The 18062-nt window shown below is 39.0% G+C and overlaps 2 protein-coding genes across 2 annotated transcripts in view; both read left to right on the plus strand.

Moving 5' to 3' along the window:
* Positions 1–103: 103 nt before the first annotated feature.
* AIDA (axin interactor, dorsalization associated) overlaps positions 104–18062 on the plus strand; it is a 38361-nt gene continuing 20402 nt past the window's right edge. The window contains exons 1-4 of the mRNA XM_027610540.2: positions 104–369; positions 8816–8885; positions 15254–15307; positions 17346–17400. Of these exons, the coding sequence (XP_027466341.1) occupies positions 260–369; positions 8816–8885; positions 15254–15307; positions 17346–17400 (289 nt within the window). The 5' untranslated portion in view covers positions 104–259. The remainder of the gene's footprint in view (positions 370–8815; positions 8886–15253; positions 15308–17345; positions 17401–18062) is intronic.
* Positions 15531–16582, plus strand: LOC113932089 (peptidyl-prolyl cis-trans isomerase H-like). Its single transcript, XM_027610541.1, has 2 exons — positions 15531–15876; positions 16101–16582. The coding sequence occupies exons 1-2, from the start codon at positions 15588–15590 to the stop codon at positions 16343–16345; spliced, it is 534 nt and encodes a 177-aa protein (XP_027466342.1). The 5' UTR covers positions 15531–15587; the 3' UTR covers positions 16346–16582.

Here is an 18062-nt window from a genome sequence, read left to right on the forward strand (position 1 = left end):
GCCCTCGCGGGAGCGGGGCGGCTTCAACCTAACGCGGGGCGGGGCTTCGGGGCGGAGCCTCGGCGGGGCGGCCGCTTCAGAGCCGCAAAGTTTGGCTGTGGCGGCAAATGGGCTTGGGCGGCTCCTCGGCGGGTGGCGGTGGTGGCCGTAGCGGTTCCTCCTGGCCCTGTTAATGTCGGGGCCAGGCCCGGGGAGGATGGCGCCCTAGAGCCCGGCCTCGCTGGGGTAGGGGCGGGAGGGGACGGGGTGGGCACCGGCCATGTCGGAGGTGACCCGGAGTCTGCTGCAGCGCTGGGGCGCCAGTTTTAGGAGAGGCGCCGACTTCGACTCTTGGGGCCAGCTGGTGGAGGCGATAGACGAGTATCAGATGTGAGTGACTAACCGCGGGAGCGGGCCAGCCGGGCTCCAGTGGGCCGCCTCCCCCTTTCTTCTGTCGGTGTCTCTTATCTCTGTCTGCAGCCAAGGCTTCCCAGGGTGGGGCCCCCGCAGGCACTGGGGCTGGGATCGCACCGGCCCCGGACGGGCTGCCCTGGAGACGGCGGTCCGCTCGCTGGGCTTCCGCGCCCCTCTCGCCCTCCGCCGCCACAGGGCCAGTTCCATTCAACAGGTAGCCCCTCTTTCCTGCGGCGCCCGCCCTAGCAGGCTACCTCTGTAGTTCCTTGCCTCCTTTCCCCCGCCTCTCTCAGGTTGCTGCCGCTCAGTTTCTCTTCTAGAATCTCTGAGGGATACTTGTGTCTTCTCCGCCCACGTTCCAGGGATGAGTGGCCTTGCTCTGTATGGTGCCTGCCTCCTCCCATGTGTAGGACAGGAGGGAACTGGTGGCGCTTGCAGGGAGGGGGCGCCCCCAGGAAGCAGCGAGGACAGGGGCGCCTCACCAGCCAAGGGAAGGGTCCCCTCTGGCGCCCCTTCTCCACCCCTCTTTCTGGTGTGCCGTGTTTTCACAATTCACCTCGATTCCGTTTCGGTTTCTGGGACTGTTATTTGCTTGGCTGTGTGAGTCCCACCCACCCCCTCGCTCGGTTGCTTTGGGTGGAGTCCGCGCAGGATGTGAACAGAAGAGAGCAAACTAAATTAATAGACCACGCACGGGAGCCACCACTCCCTCTTTGGGTCCCTCCTCCTTGCCCTATGTTTAATGTATAGCCGCAGGGTACTTTGTGAGTACCAGTTTCTTTGATCTTTGACCCGAAGTCCGATTTCTTAATAGCCTTTCTGGCTTCCCCCAAAAAACTTCAGGGGTGTTTCTAAAATTAAAAGACAAGATTTACGTGTATATAAAACCTTGCTTAGTTTCTTGCACCTTTTACTGAAAAAATAACTGCCTGCTAAAATGCTGTTGTTTGCAAACTGTTGCCATTAATTACTTTCTTGGTTAAAAGCAAGTTATTGTTTGAGGTGTTACTATGAAACCATGTCAGTAAAATCTTTTTTTTTTTTTTTTTTTACCCCCTCAATGTCTCCTGGAAAGAATATAGGGTTGAGACTTGGAAGCTTTAAATTCTTTTTCTTTTCCCTACAATAGTTCTTGTTTTTATCTGACCATTAAGATAATTTAAATGTGCAGATGTTTTCTACCCCCATGGTACTGACTTGTAGTTTCAAAGAGCCCTGGAAACAACCATGCTCTGGGCCATGTTGCCAAGTTTAACAAGTACTAGCCTCTGTCTTGCATCTTCACTTGATTTCCCTTGCTCCTGCAACTACTTAGTGAGAACATTACTCTCATTTTACAAAATGAGGAAACGGAAGCTCAGGTTAAACATTAATAGGAGTCCTGAAACTACCACTGAAATCTGGGATTTTTTTTTTTAACTCCAAATCCTGACTGCTCATACTACGTAGGGCTTAAGACACTTTATTTAATGTGCCTTGTGTAAGTAAATTGGACAAATGAGAAGGTTTCCTTCGTTACCAGGGAACATATCTTAACCAGACCGTAGCCAGTTAGCACCTGTGTGTACTCATTCTTTGGGTTAACTAGAATCGCATACCCTGAATTGTAAAGCTGCCTTCACTTGTGATGCGGTGGGACTTAGCAGCTGTTGACACTCAGCAGCAGACTTCACAATGGAAAGTGAAGAATACCATGTCCAATTGAAATTACAAAGGAAAATTGAGTATGCAAGCTGTTTCGCTGGAATTTCTAGAAACATCTCAATGAGAGTAATAGCCACATACAAATCTATTGTTGGACCACAGTACTAACCTTTGAACTTCATAATTCAGAGAAGTTCTCAAATTATAAAAACTGCCAGTGTCAAATCGGAGGAGTAATGATTGGCTTAAATTTTGTAAACACGTAGGCTACACATAAAATGAGGTTGAATTTAAAATTAATATATTCAAAAATGAAGACAAATTGTCTTTTTTTATTGCAGTTATCTCTTTGGGAGGAAAGGCTACAGAAAAGGAGACCATTTGGGGGCCACTAAATACTGTAAAAAAGAACGGACAGCATTTAGTGACTGGATGTTGAGAGTGAAAGAGAAGAGTCTAGGATAATTGGCATTTCTAATTGGGTAGGCAGCAGGGACTTTATCGTCTTGCAACACACAGCGAATTTATGGGAGAGGGGATATTGGGGAGGAAAGAAACATGTTTCTACCATCACAGTGTAAGAATACTAATAGCTTAATCTTGTCTTTCAACAACGACAAGAACAGGGGCTGTAAAGATATATAAGATTTGATTCCCATCCTCAGAGCCCTGAGGGTCTGATGGAGGATTTTATTTTTTTTTTAAGATTTTATTTATTTGACAGAGAGAGACACAGCAAGAGAGGGAACACAAGCAGGGGGAGTGGGAGAGGGAGAAGCCGACTTCCCGAGGAGCAGGGAGCCTGATGCGGGGCCCGATCCCAGTGACCTGAGCTGAAGGTAGACGCTTAACGACTGAGCCACCCAGGCGCCCTAATGGAGGATTTTTAAAGTAATTGGGTTTTGCTATTACAGAAGTACGAAAAGAGTATGTGCTACCACACTGCTTGCTGTTTCCAGGAGCATGCTTTTGCCTTAGGGCTTTTGTACTTTTTCTGGAACATTGTTCTCATTATCTGCTTGGATCACTTGGTCACCTCCTTCAGGTCTTTGTTCAGATATTATCTTCTCAGTGAGGTCCTTTCTGGCTACCTTATTTAAAATTGTGAAACCTGTTATCCACCCCAACTCCCTCTACCTCAGTCTTGCACATCCTAAATGCCCCCCCAAATCCTATTTAATTTTTTCCATAGTATTTATCACCATCTAAAATAACAATATATTGGGGCACCTGGGTGGCTTAGTCGTTAAGCGCCTTCCTTTCGCTCAGGTCATGGTCCCAGGGTCCTGGGATCGAGCCCCACATCCGGCTGCCTGCTCGGCGGGAAGCCTGCTTCTCCCTCTCCCACTCCCCCTGCTTGTGTTCCCTCTCTCACTGTGTTTCTGTCAGATAAATAAATAAAATCTTTAAAAAATAATAATAAATAAAATAAAATATATTTTACATATTCATTTGGTTTATTGTTTCTCTCCCCACTTGAATGTAAACTCCGAGAGGGCAGAGTTGGAGGTGTTGTCTTATTCTTTACTATATACTTAGTGTCCTAGTGATGCTAGGCTGTTATTAAATAATTGTTTGTTTAGATATTATATGTTGTATTCTTTTGAATGGATATGGATTCAGAAGTATGCTGTGGGAGCATTGAGTTGATATTAAAGTGGTGTTGGAAGGTTTAAACGAATATGTCAAAACTAGGATTGCTAGCCAAAATATACATGGTTAATTAAAAACAATTCCATGAAGCAGGCCACCTCTTTCAGCAACCTGGGGATACATGACCCCAAACTTCTGGTAGAATGGTATGGACTCTGTTGCTCAGAATCAGATATTTCATAGCATCAATGCTTAGGGATTAATCTAGCACACGGGTGCTCAATAAATACTTGTTAAATGAATGAGTGATTTTGAAGACTGAATAATACTTGCTCTTAATCATCTTTATTATGCTTTCATCATTGCTACTCAGAGTAGGTCCACAGATGGGTACTGGTCTGCAATGAGATAAAGGAATTGAGATTTAAGATTTGACATCTTCATGAGAGTTTTTATTATATTTTATAGAAGCATTAGCTTGGAACAGATTGGAGAAAGAAGCTAGTCCTTCACTACAGATAGTTTGAGAAACACTAATTTCTGTCGTGGATTGTTGTGGAGTTTCTTTCAGTCACTTGTTTATGTGTTTAAAGTATATTTTAAACTCCCTCTTGAGAATAGTGCTGTTTGACCCGTAGGCATCCTTGTAAGATGAGATTATTCTCTAGAGAATATTTGAGAGGTTTCTCACCTTTCCTAATAGAATGTCAACTCTTTTAGCTGCTCATCTGATATCCAGAGCATATGGATTTTCCCTCGATGGACAAAATCATGTCTCACTTTGTCTTAAAATGGTGCAGTCATTTATGGATTTAGAAATTTAATATTTTTTTTACTCAGGTCTTTAAAAAAGTTTTTAAAATCATATAACTTACATACCATGGAATTCACCCATCTTACATGTACAGCCCCGTGACTTTTTAGTAAATTTACCAAGTTGTACAACCATCGCTACAATCAAATTTTATAACATTTCCATCACCCCACAAACCTCCTTTGTGCCCATTTGCAATCACTCCATATTCCTGCTCCAGCCCCAGGCAACCGCTAATCTATATTCTGTCTCTAAAGATTTTGTCTTTTCTGGACATTTCATGTAAATGGAATCATATAAAATGTGATCTTTTGTATGTGGCTTCTTGGATTTAGCATAATGTGTTTGAGGTTCATCCATGTTGAACATATATCTGTACTTTGTTCCTTTTTTACTGCTGAATAGCGTTACATTGTACGGATATACCACATTTGTGTATCCTTTCACTAGTTAACGGGCATTTGAGTTGTTTCTACTTTTTGACTGTTATCAGTAATGCTGTTGTGAACATTCACATGTAAGTCTTTGTGTGCACATATATTTTTTGGGGGGGTAGATATCGAAGAGTAGAATTTCTAGTTAATGTGGTCAATTTATGTGTACTTTTTGAAGAAAACTGCCATACTGTCCAGACGGGCTCTACGGTTTTACATTTCTATCAGCAGTGCTGATAGAAATGTTAAACTATATGTTCAACACTTCTAGGAGGTATATAGTGTACTTCACTGTAGTTTTAATTTGCCATTCTCTTATGACTAATGATGCTGAGAATCTTTTATGATGCTTATTTTCCCTCTGTAAATCTGGTTTGGGAAATGTCTATTCAAATCTTTTGCCCATTTTTTAATTGAGTTGTTTGTCTTTTACCTGTTGAGTTTATAAGGGTTCTTTATATATCCTGGATACAGGTCCTTTATCACATATATGATTTGCAAATGTTTCCTCCCAGTCTGTGGCCTAATTTTTAAAAGCAGGATTCTGTTTGAATTTAACATCCTTGTCTGCTGACTATTAGCATTTGAGCAGTTTAGAGCTACCCCCTTTCCTCTGATAGTGACCCTGCTTAAGTTAACAGTCACTGTTAATATATTATGTGTACAACTCTTCAAATAGAGAAACTGTGCCACATTATAACTTCCCTGAGATTGCGGATATGTAGTTGATATCATTAAATATAGACTATAATTCCTAAAAGAGAACTTCAAGTAAGTGGTAGGCCAGCAAGAGTTAGAAACCAACTGTAGAGCAAGGACAAGGATAATGGCATGTCTGTTTCTTTTTTCTTTTTTTTTTTTTAAGATTTTATTTACTTATTTGACAGAGAGAGACAACGAGAGAGGGAACACAAGCAGGGGGAGTGGGAGAGGGAGAAGCAGGCTTCCCGCTGAGCAGGGAGCCTGATGTGGGGTCCCAGCCCCGGGATCATGACCTGAGCTGAAGGCAGACGCTTAACGACTGAGCCACCCAGGCGCCCCTATGTCTGTTTCTATTTGTGCTATCTCCTGTATAGAATCCACAAAGAGTGGGTCTCTAAATGACATCACAGGATAATATTATGGGGTTTCTACTTTTGAGGTAAAATAAATAAATGGATGGAAACAGTTTAAATAACATAGTGGAGTGATTCCTTGCAAATGTCAATGATTTTATGTAGGAGTTTTCTTATTTTATAAGGAGGATGCATACCTTTCATAGATTGGATGGAGGCCATCAAATATAATGAACTTTACACCTGATCTTTAAGACATGATTGCATAGAATAGAACTCTTATCTAAGACTTGTTTTGAAAACTCTGAACTGTCTTTTGCAGTGGGCTTGGTAGGAAATCTAACACTTGCTACCCTTTGCATTCTTGCTTCCATTCCCCACCCAGAATAGTATAGTATGCTTGAGAATTACGGTTTTAAATTCTTTTCCCAGTTACAAAATATTTCACCAAAGAATCTCTCGATTCTTTGGGGTCTTTTTCCCCCACAAATTTCTGAAAATTGAGATAAATATCACATAACATAAGGTTTCGCATTGTAAAGTTGTACACTTTGGTCATTCTAGTATATTCAGTGTTATGCAGCCATCACTACCATCTCATTTCAGAACATTTGCATCACCCTCAAGCCCCATACCTGATATCAGTCACTCTCAATTCCTTCCTTACCCCAGCCCCTGGCAACCACAAATCTGCTGTCTCTATGGATTTATCCATTCTGGACATTTTGTATAAATAGAATCATATGTGATCTTTTTTCATCTGGATTCTTTCATTTAGCATAATGTTTTTGAGGGTCATCCATGTTGTAGCATGTATCAGTCTTCATTCTTTCTTTTTTTTAAAGATTTTATTTATTTATTCATGAGAGACAGAGGAGGAGAGAGGGAGAGGGAGAGAGAGAAGCAGAGGGAGAAGCAGGCTCCCAAGGAGCAGGGAGCCCGGAGCCCGATGCAGGACTCGATCCCAGGACCCTGGGATCATGACCTGAGCCGAAGGCAGACGCTTAACCATCTGAGCCACCCATGCGCCCTCAGTCTTCATTCTTCTTTGCGGTCAAATCCTCTTTCATTGAATGGATGCACCACATTTTGTTCATCCATTCTGCAGTTGATAGACATTATGGGTGTTTCCATTTTGGGCGATTACGCATAATGCTGCTGCTGTGAACATTCGTATACAGGTTTTTTTGTGTGAGCATGTTTTCAGTTCTTGGACTATACCTAGAATTTTGAAATTGCTGGGTTATATGTATGGTAACTCTATGTTTAACTTTTGAGGAACTGCCAAACTGTTTTCCACGGCAACTGCATCGTTTTACATTCCTACCAGCACTGTATGAAGGTTCCAAATTTTCCATATCCTTGCCAACACCATTATTTTTTTTTCTCTCTCTTTTTAGAAATTGTACCCATCCTAGTGGGTATGAGGTGGTATCTCATTGTGGTTTTGATTTGTATTTCCCTAATGACTAATGATACGATATTCATGCGCTTATTGACCATTTCTATATCTTCTTTGGAAAAATGTTCAAGGGGCACCTGTGTGGCTCAGTCAGTTAAGCGTCCGACTCTTGGTTTCGGCTCAGGTCATGATCTCAGGGTTCTGAGATTGAGCCCTGAGTCAGGCTCCATGCTCAGAGGGGAGTCTGCTTCCCCCCTGCTCTCTCCCTATGCCCTTCCCCCTGTTCATGCTTGCTCACGCTCTCTAAAATAAATAAGTCTTTAAAAAAGATGTTCATATTTTCCCATTTTAAAATTGAGTTATTTGTCCTTTTAATGTTTCATTGTAAGAGTCAATCTTTTAGTTTTTGTTGTCTCAGAACTTTGGGGATGCCTGCTTGGCTCAGTCGGTTAAGTGCCTGCATTCAGCTCAGGTCATGATCCCGGGCTCCTGGGATCAAGTCCCCCATCCAGCTCCTTGCTCAGTGGGGAACCTGCTTCTGCCTCTGCCTCTCCCCCTGCTTGTGCATGCACGCACTCTCTTTCTCTGTCAAAATAAATAAAATCTTAAAAAAAAAAACAACTTTGGATCCTTACTGTTGAGTTTGGGCTAGTAACACAGATCCATCCTTGAAAACTCATCCAAGGCCTAGCTGCTATTTTTAAGAATGATAATTGGGCAAACAGTGATTTTCATGTCTGATTGGTGGAGGATTTTCTTTATTTTTCATGAAAAAATGTTTTGAAAAGCATAATTTAATAGACTTATCATTTTGTCATGGCTGTTATTTGGACTAATCTTATCAGCAAATTAATGATAGACTGATAAAGTGTCTCTGGCTGGTACTATTACTGGTGCTCCCTGGAAGTGTTTAAGCAAAATCTGGACAACTGCTTATTGGCTTGTTAAAGAAATTCATGCATACTAAAGAAAGTTGGATTAGTTGCCATTTGAGATTCTTTCCAGCTCTTAAGATTCTGTTTTTATTGCCTAGAGCTGAAATTTGTCCCAGTGCAATGGTAAAAAAGTATTGTATCTTATTTTCATTGTTATTGTATAGAGTTTGATTCTAAAGATAATGTAGATTTATACTTTGAAAACACAGCAAAATATTATTGTACTTCATTGTCTGTTTTTTAAAAGATTTAAATTAGGGGTGCCTGGGTGGCTCAGTCATTAAGTGTCTGCCTTCGGCTCCGGTCCTGGTCCCAGGGTCCTGGGATCGAGCCCCGCATCAGGCTCCCTGCTCGGCGGGAAGCCTGCTTCTCCCTCTCCCACTCCCCCTGTTTGTGTTCCCTCTCTCACTGTCTCTCTCTCTCTGTCAAATAAATAAATAAAATCTTAAAAAAAAATAAAAAAGATTTAAATTATTTCACCTTGTTGCACTTGGGATAGTTTGCTTTCCTTCAATTCTAAAGAATATGTTTTTTTCTTCTTACAGATTAGCAAGACATCTACAAAAAGAGGCCCAAGCTCAACACAATAATTCTGAATTCACAGAAGAACAAAAGGTACTATAAAATAATGTCTACATTCCAAATGAAAAGAATTCTGTCTTTTAAGCCATTAAGCAAAAACAACAGAAACTGTTACACTTGAGTACAAAGAATGACACTGATTATGCATTGGGGAACATAAAGTGATCACTGAGAGATAACACATGATTTACTACTTAGTGACTTTCTCACTTGATGAATTTCTCGGCTCAGCCATTTAGACTTTAATTTTAGTGGAGACCGTCTACACTCTGGTTGGGAGAGGGGTAGATTCCAGAGGCTGAAGTTTGACTGTGAGTAATTATGTCCAACTTCAGTACTTATTTAACTCTGAATTTTCTTAACCCCTTCTTCCTCCTCTCAAAACAAACACAAAGCCAAAAAAAAAAGCCATCACTGAAAAAAATTAATAGTAAAATAATTTTATTTATTTATTTTTAAGATTTTATTTATTTATTTGACAGAGAGAGCACAAGCAAGGGGAGCGTCAGGCAGAGGGAGAAGGAGAAGCAGGCTTCCCGCTGAGCAAGGAGCCTGATGTGGGGCTTTATCCCAGGACCCTGGAATCATGACCCGAGGCAAAGGCAGATGCTTAAGCAACTGAGCCACCCAGGCGCCCCTAAAATAATAATTTTTAAAAAATTGTTCAAGTCAAGAATTTGGCATAAGAATCCATCAGCAAAATAAATGCATAAGGTTGCAAAATGTCTCAGTGGTGCTCTTGAATTAAGATTTTAATGTGTTGAGTCGGTGCCCTGGACTTTTAGAGATTATAAAAAGTGGGATGGATTCTGTAAGAAGCTTTGCTTTCAAAGAGTGAGAAGAAACAGGAAGAAACAAGTCCCATTTTTTCCTGGCTCAGAGTATCTAGTGTTAAGTCAAATTTTAATCTTGTAGATAATGAAAAAAATTACTGTGTCACTTTTTCCCTCATCTCTTAAGAAAAGACACTGTGAAAACTATAGTGACTTCATTTGTTTTTATTAATCGTTTTTCTGTACAAGGGGTGGGAGTGGTTTTCTGCACGTGTTTTAAGTAAGCCTAAAATTTATTTTAGTCCTTTTGCCTATATTCATTTGACTCTTAGAGGCGTTTGAACAGATGAAAACCCTAAAGATTAGGATTAGCTATATTTCTTACACAAGTCAGGATATTTGCATTTTAAAAATACTTAGTATCTACATCATCCACTGTACTTTTTTTGTATTTAGAAAAGAAAACGTCACTACAATTTAGAGGTGCATTTTTCTTTTTTCCTTTACAATTGTTAATGTATGCAGTAGATTTAGGAAATTTAGGATTTGAGTCCAGGAAAATAATTACCACAGAAGAAATGATTGGTTTGCTTGAGGAGAGGAACAAAGACTATATGCTTTATCACCTCTATAAGATTTGTAAACTCTAGGAAGTGATCAGCTGACATCACAAAATTAATTTTGAAACAGAATCTCAAATATTTGAGTATGCAAATTAATAGCTAACAGAGTGTGTTATGAATATGGAAACAGATGAAAGCTTAGGGAATTTTTTAAAAGTTTCATGACTCCCCCCCCATACTTTAATCACCTATTTGCCTTGCCTTACTTATATGCTTTGTCACCAGCACCTCTTGCTTAGGTATAGGACCTATGAGCAACATGACCTCAAATAGTAGGTGAGTTGACCTAAAACAAAGCACAGTTTTTTTAAATGCCATCAAGAAATGAGCTTTGTCATACAATGATTAAACCATCAAGAAAAAATAAACTTTTTCTTAATTTTCTTTAACTTTCTAAGGCTGAAGCTGATGTTCGATAATGCTCTTTATCTATTAATTTATAGCTGTTCCTTAGCTGCCTTTTTTTCAGTTTACACAAACCCACAGGTGTTACACTCCCATAAGGCCTGGGAGGCAGCATGACCTAGAGAAAAAACTTGAGATCTGGACTTGGTCTTGAATCTGGGCTCTGTCCCGGGCCCTTATTTCCTTATGTATGAGATGAGGGATTAGATAACCCTAAATGATCTTAAAAGATATCTGTACATCTTCTAATGACTCATACCTTTGAAGTTTTCTGTACCTCCTCCTTCCCTGGAGGCCTGATTTCGGAGGGATTTGTTATTTATAATACCTGCCTAAGGGGCACCTGTGGCTGCCACTTGTGTACCTGCCTGCCTATTCCTTGGGCTCAGAGAAGGACCCCCAAATCATTCTGTACTACATTAGGAACCTAAGGCAAGTTGTAAGCATTTACAAATTTAATTTTCTTTAAAAATACAAGTGAAACATTCACAATGGGCCAAAAAACGCATACTGACATACAGACCTTATTTTTGAATGTCACACAAGGAAAAAGAGGCTCCGAGTTAATGATTAGGAAACAAAGACTTCCCAGATGTGATTTGGGGGAACACTGGCTCTGAAAAATTAATAGGTGTTATTTGAACAGGGAGTTTTTGACTTGTCAGGGCTTTTAATATGCTAATGTGTGTGTTGAATTTTTTAAAAGACTTTGGGTAATGGAGTGTTTCTTAAATTTGTTTGCTTTTGGAGCCCCCCCCTTTATAGAACACTTCATTGGGTCTAGTGTTCCAAAGAACATGTTACGGGAGATTTCGAAACCAACTGTTAGGTCTGCAAAATTAATTGAATGCCAGATCTGGCACATAAGCCAAAGGAGAAGAAACTCAGTTGCATTTTCCTCAAAAGAGGAAAAACGCAGAATATGCCTTCTATTATTCTAAGCAAAATTGTTCTTTATGTTTTCTATTTTGAATTATATTTTTTACGCTTTTGCTGTTCTGTGTTTTTGTAGCGGTGACAAATCTTAGAATTATGCTAACCATTCATAGTTTGTAGGACTTCTAAAAATTTTCTTAAAAACCAACCAATATTTCTTTATGAAACTTTTTACTGTCTTGCTCACAATAAGCTTTGAAAAATAGTTGATGAATAAGTGCTTTGTTGGGTCTTAGGGTATTGCTATTTATCCATATTTAAGTATTTAAGATCAGAGAAATACTAATTTTTGAGAAAACATACACATCTTCACAGTATTTATTTTAAATCTAAACTCTAGAATTAGTGATCTCTCTAAACTTTATTAATTGGTGATTTAAAAAAGTCTTCACGTGGATTTGCTATTCATAATATTCTCAAAGATTTCTGTTGGAAAATGAGAAAGTTTAGGGTTCTTATTTGATCCTCCCTCATGATTAGTTGACTTAGCTCTCATTTCAATCCTCAATAGTTTTGTCATTATAACAACTGAGTTTAGTAGCCAAAGAATAGCTGCCAAAAGCTTTCATTCCATTAAATTCCCTACTTTGGTGTCGTAGGTTTTCTCATGTAAGTTTCTGGACAGAAGAGAACATCCTGTCTCATGATGCTTAGAAAGTTTTTCCCTGTTTTGAATCGAGTTTGGTAGTAATGAGAGTTCCAGCACTATGCGTTTGTTTTATATTTTATAGGTTCCCCCTTTCCACTGTCCCCTCCACCTTCCTCTCTTTCTCCTGCCCCAGCCTCCCCCTGGCTAGAGGGTAGATGACTGGCTATTTAAATCAAAAAATTAAGTCTGGATTGAGATGGTACTACTTTATATGTATTTTTTCGATTTTTTCCTTATGTAAATTGAATGTGTTTTAGCCAAATTAACTTGGCTCTTTGTTTTTATTCCATCTTCTCCTTAGCTCCTCTTTTTACTAATTTCCCTACCAATGACAAAATAGCCAGTCTTCTAAAAACGAGAACATTTTCCATTTCTGTACCATATTAAGCATGAGCAGTTAATTTGAATGAGGTGCTAATAATTTAAATTTTTTAAAACTAAACTTCATTTACCTTCAGTGCTTAGTCTTAATGTACCTTAGTTAATAGTCAGTATTTAATATGTGGACCCAAGTGACCTGGTGCTGCTTAATCATTTTTCCTAACCATTTGTTTCTAAGAAAGGTGACACGGTTACAGTAGCAGGCGCTTGATTTTGACATCAATAAATGTTGCATGTTTTAAAAGTCATTGCAGCTGAAAATGATAGTGTTTCGCTCCCTTTTAATACTGATGTTGGGTGTGGTCCCTTAAAGTAGTTATGAATAATGCCTATTGGTATTTTGCCATAGTTTAGTAGATTCTGTGTAAAAAGCTGTTGCTTCTGCTTAACTTGCAGAAATGTTTAAATTTAAAATAGGTTATTAGTGGAATCGTAATTGTTAAACTGCATTTTACCTTAATTGTTAACAGTCTCAAATCAAACGGATTTTATAGTAAATGAAAGAAAGGGAGTTAACTAATATTTCTAAAGACTTACTCATTGATACATCTCACTTAATACAGAATCCTTTTTAAAAAGCATTTTTAAAAGACCCTAAAAAATATGGCCAAATGGTATTAAAATAAGTATATCACTTTATTGTACGTATCACTATTATATGTATAGAAGACATGGATGTCTAGGGCAAGTTGCTTAATGTCTCTTCAGTAAAATGATTGTCTCTAACTCAGGGTTATAATGAGGATTACATGAATTAATGCTTATAACTCAGGGGGCTTGAGTACTCCATAGCTGTTAGCCATTACTTTATTATTATATATTTATGTTTTTAAACATATATACAAATAAAACACATAAATTTTATTTATATATATTTAAATCACCTAGTTTTGTCATAGTTGAGTGGTATATTTAAACAACAATGGGGATTATTAGATTTTATGTAGAAAAGACTATTACTGGTTCCTATGCAGTAGCTATTTGAGAGAGTAAATAAACGGATGAGTCCTTTCGAAGTTAGTAATTTAAACTTAATCTTTAAATTAAAATTTCAGAATAAAATAGGGTATTTTCTAAACTGTGATATTGGGATTTAAAGGAATTTTTAAAGATTGTGGAGATAGTTAGAGAGTGTTACTTGTTCCTTGGCCAAGGGTCCTGTCTTACTCAGGAGTGGTTGGAGTTGGCTATACCAGCTGTGACTGTCGATAAGATAATTGCATAGTGCCCACTAGCCTGAGTACCAGGGGCCAGGACAGTACCTGTTACACCTCTTTGCTCCTCGTTTATCTTATAAAGAAAGTGAAAATCCAATTTACTAAACTTCTGCAAGTGATCAGTATGTGTAGAAAAAATATGTCATTTTTTCCCAAGAATGTTTTGTGGTCAAGGCATTGCAAGTATTGTACGTAAATACTTCACTTTTATGGTCTGGATTTATTCCTAATAAAAACATAAGAAATGCCCTTTTTTGGAAGGACTTAAAAATGTTGACAGGCCTGATTCAGCAGCCTCTTCTTACAGGTATTTCTTCTGTGGGTCCCCTCCTCTTTATTTCCACTCTAGTTGTCCATGTTCTTGTTCTGATTCACATTTACCCAGAATAACCTGGCTGCTCTTACCTGTAGTCTTTGCCCTTTTCTCCCCCAGCCTGTGGAGACCGTTGTCTTAACAGTCTTCCTAAAGGTCATTCTTCTATTCAAAAACCTCTGTGTAATTTATTGCTACAGTAATAACAGATTCCTCCGATCGTCCTGGAAGGTCCCCTTCAGAAAGGCCATGGCTTCCCCCAGTGCATGCACGCACACACACTCTTCACGTTTCAAACCTAATATCCCCCTGCTTTCAGTTTGAGACTTTAGACAACTGAACCGTGACAGTTTTCTAAACTCTTCAGTTTTACAAATCCTCCCAGTCACTGGGGCTTGATTTCTAACACAGATTCTTGCACTGTTTCTTCATGTGTAATGGCTCACTTTGCTAAAGCTTGTAAGAGGAATCAAGCGTCTCTTCTTTATATGACAGTGATTTTGTAGAGTCTCATCTCACATAATAGAACTTGAGCTTGTTAAAAGCAAGGACTATACCCTATCATTTTTATCCATGTTATAGCTCATCTAAGACAGATCTGACTATAAAACTTGCCACCATTCATCACAAGTGTTGATTTTGCTGAGTATTACCTACATATTTAATTAGACAAGTCAAGATTGGACCTATGTCAAAATTAAAGGATACCATTTCACTAGCTTTCAGATATTTTTTATTTTAAATCTTTTAGCGAATTTCAGTCTTAATGGAGATTAAGAGAAGACAAAGCTTGGGAGGGAAGATGTTGGAAGTCCTTTTCATTGCCCTTTAAATAAATCTAAAAGAGCTGTCATCAGAGCAAACTTGATTTAAAATTGGTCGTGGTACAGTTAGGTCAGGAGAGAATATGGACTCACATTCTCTCCCTTATCCCAGCACTTTGCCTCCTGTTTCTCTTCTCTAAAATCTGCAAGATGCTACAAAGAAGTAAAATTTAACTTTAAATAAATTATAGATCCCTTACTAATAAAAATTAACTCCATGGTTTTGACAACTAACAGTTGCAATATATTTGGTATTTATAGCTTTTTCTTTTTCCTACAGAAAACCATAGGCAAAATTGCAACATGTTTGGAATTACGAAGTGCAGCTTTACAGGTAAACACAGGTTTTTTTCCTGCTTTCTGATATAAGAAAAAAGCCTTATGAACTATTCTGATAAACTTTAAGCATTAATGCTAGAAGCAGTATTGTCTCAGAAGAGATTTCTAGCAATAGGAATACATGGGTTAAACTCCTATTAAAAGATTTAGTTTATATTTAATAAACTGTAGAGAGAAAAGATATAACTTCAGTTTTTTGTTATTTTTAGCCCAAATGTTCCAAAATATAAAAACCAACAAAAACCAGTTTGGGCTTCTGCTTCCAGGTCGGAGCCATGGCGGTGGCAAATTCAAGCCCTGTCAATCCCATGGTGTTCTTTGATGTCAGCATTGGCGGCCAGGAAGTTGGCCCCATGAAGATAGAGCTCTTTGTGGACGTTGTGCCTAAGACGGCCGAGAATTTTAAGCAGTTCTGCACTGGAGAATTCAGAAAAGATGGGGTTCCGATAGGATACAAAGGGAGCATCTTCCACAGGGTCATAAAGGATTTCATGATTCAGGGTGGGGATTTTGTTAATGGAGATGGTACTGGAGTTGCCAGTATTTACCGGGGGCCATTTGCAGATGAAAATTTTATTTTTTTATTTTTTTTATTTTTTAAAGATTTTATTTATTTATTTGAGAGAGAATGAGAGATAGAGAGCACGAGAGGGAAGAGGGTCAGAGGGAGAAGCAGACTCCCCGCTGAGCAGGGAGCCCAATGTGGGACTCAATCCCGGGACTCCAGGATCATGACCTGAGCCGAAGGCAGTCGCTTAACCAACTGAGCCACCCAGGCGCCCCTGCAGATGAAAATTTTAAACTGAGACACTCAGCTCCAGGCCTGCTTTCCATGGCAAACAGTGGTCCCAGTACAAATGGCTGCCAGTTCTTCATCACCTGCTCTAAATGTGATTGGCTGGATGGGAAGCACGTAGTGTTTGGAAAAATCATTGATGGACTTCTAGTGATGCGAAAGATTGAGAATGTTCCCACAGGCCCCAACAATAAGCCCAAGCTGCCTGTGGTGATCTCACAGTGTGGGGAGATGTAGTCCAGAGCAAGACTGATCAGATATCTTGAAGACTTTTCCTCTTCCATCACATAAAACTACTTCATATGAAAACAAACCAACAATATGCTGTGCTTAGCATATAGCTTATTTTATCTTTCTCTTACGATTTGAATAGTTATAAATTCTGTGTCTTAGTTTTCTATTTTATTTTATTTTTTTTATTTGAGAGAAAGAGAATGAGAGATAGAGAGCACAAGAGGGAAGAGGGTCAGAGGTAGAAGCAGACTCCCTGCTGAGCAGGGAGCCCAATGTGGGACTCGATCCCGGGACTCCAGGATCATGACCTGAGCCAAAGGCAGTCGCTTAACCAACTGAGCCACCCAGGCGCCCCTTAGTTTTCTATTTTAAATGTTGTGACTATTTTGTCCATAACATATTTTAAGCAAAAACTGGCATTGTGTTGCTTATCTTAACTTTGGTGATATCCTTTGTTAAACAGAAGTTCTAAATTTTGATGAGGTCAGAATTATCAGTCTTTTTTCTTATGGCTTTTGTGGTTTTTGTCTTGCTTTAGGAAGGTCCTTACTATCTCAGATCATAATGTCTTTTGTATTTTTTCTAATATTTCTGTGGTTTTATTTATGTACTTTAAAAATCACCTAGAATCTAAAAAAAAAAACAAAACAGTTTGGGACTTTTTCTTTTTTTTTTTTTTTTTTAAGATTTTATTTATTTGTCAGAGAGAGAGCACAAGAGGGGGAATGGCAGGCAAAGGGAGAAGCAGGCTGCCCCGCTGAGCAAGGAGCCCGATGCGGGACTTGATCCCAGCACCCTGGGATTATGACCTGAGCCGAAGGCAGACCTTAACCAACTGATCTACCCAGGCATCCCGGGACTTTTCATTTTCTACTTTGAAAGCATGAAATGGATTCCTTTATTTTGTCCACTTTTTGAATATTTAGTTCTTGCCGCTTAAAAGACATAGGGTATAGTGAAATCTTTGTAATAAAAAGATGTAATATGCATATTTTAAATTCAGTCCACACAGTCTCAAGAAGAATTTAAACTGGAGGACCTGAAGAAGCTAGAACCAAGTAAGTTTTATTTTATATTTTTAGTGATATTCCTTTAGAAAACTACTTAATTCATTATAGATATTAAGACTATTTAGCATAGGTGCTTACTCATTTCTGTTCCTACCTAGTCCTATGTGATTTTTTTTGTGCTTTTATAATTTCTGTAATATTTATAGTAATTATTCTGTTCACCGTTATAGAATATGAAAAATGATTTGATTCCAGGTTCTACCTCATTCATATGTTTCAGCCTTTGTTTTAATCACTTTAATAAGACTCTAATTACTTTGGTAAGCATTTACAGTAGAGTTTACTGGAGAGTATAAAGTTACAGCTATTGATGCGCGTTTATACTACATGTCCTTGAAAACTACAGTCTAGCTGTTTGCAATGCTCTACAAAAGATTTCCTTGTTGTCCCCATTTTCCTGTCCCTTCTTGAAAGCTTTTTTGAAGTAAACATTTGCTTCAAATGTTTTGGTGGTTAGGATGTGCCAAATAAGATTTTCTTATTGGTTCACATGAATGTTCTTTTAGAGGAATGCTTTCTCATTGTTCATATCAATGTTCTCTTTGCAAAGTAGGCAAAGGCACAAGTGCTGAATATCACCACGGTCCACCACATTTTTATCACCCCAGAAAGAAACCCTGTCTTGTTTAGCCCACACCTGCTTAATTAAT

This window comes from Zalophus californianus, chromosome 10 (genome assembly GCF_009762305.2).
Source record: "Zalophus californianus isolate mZalCal1 chromosome 10, mZalCal1.pri.v2, whole genome shotgun sequence".
In the NCBI taxonomy this organism is placed as follows: Eukaryota; Metazoa; Chordata; class Mammalia; order Carnivora; family Otariidae; genus Zalophus; species Zalophus californianus.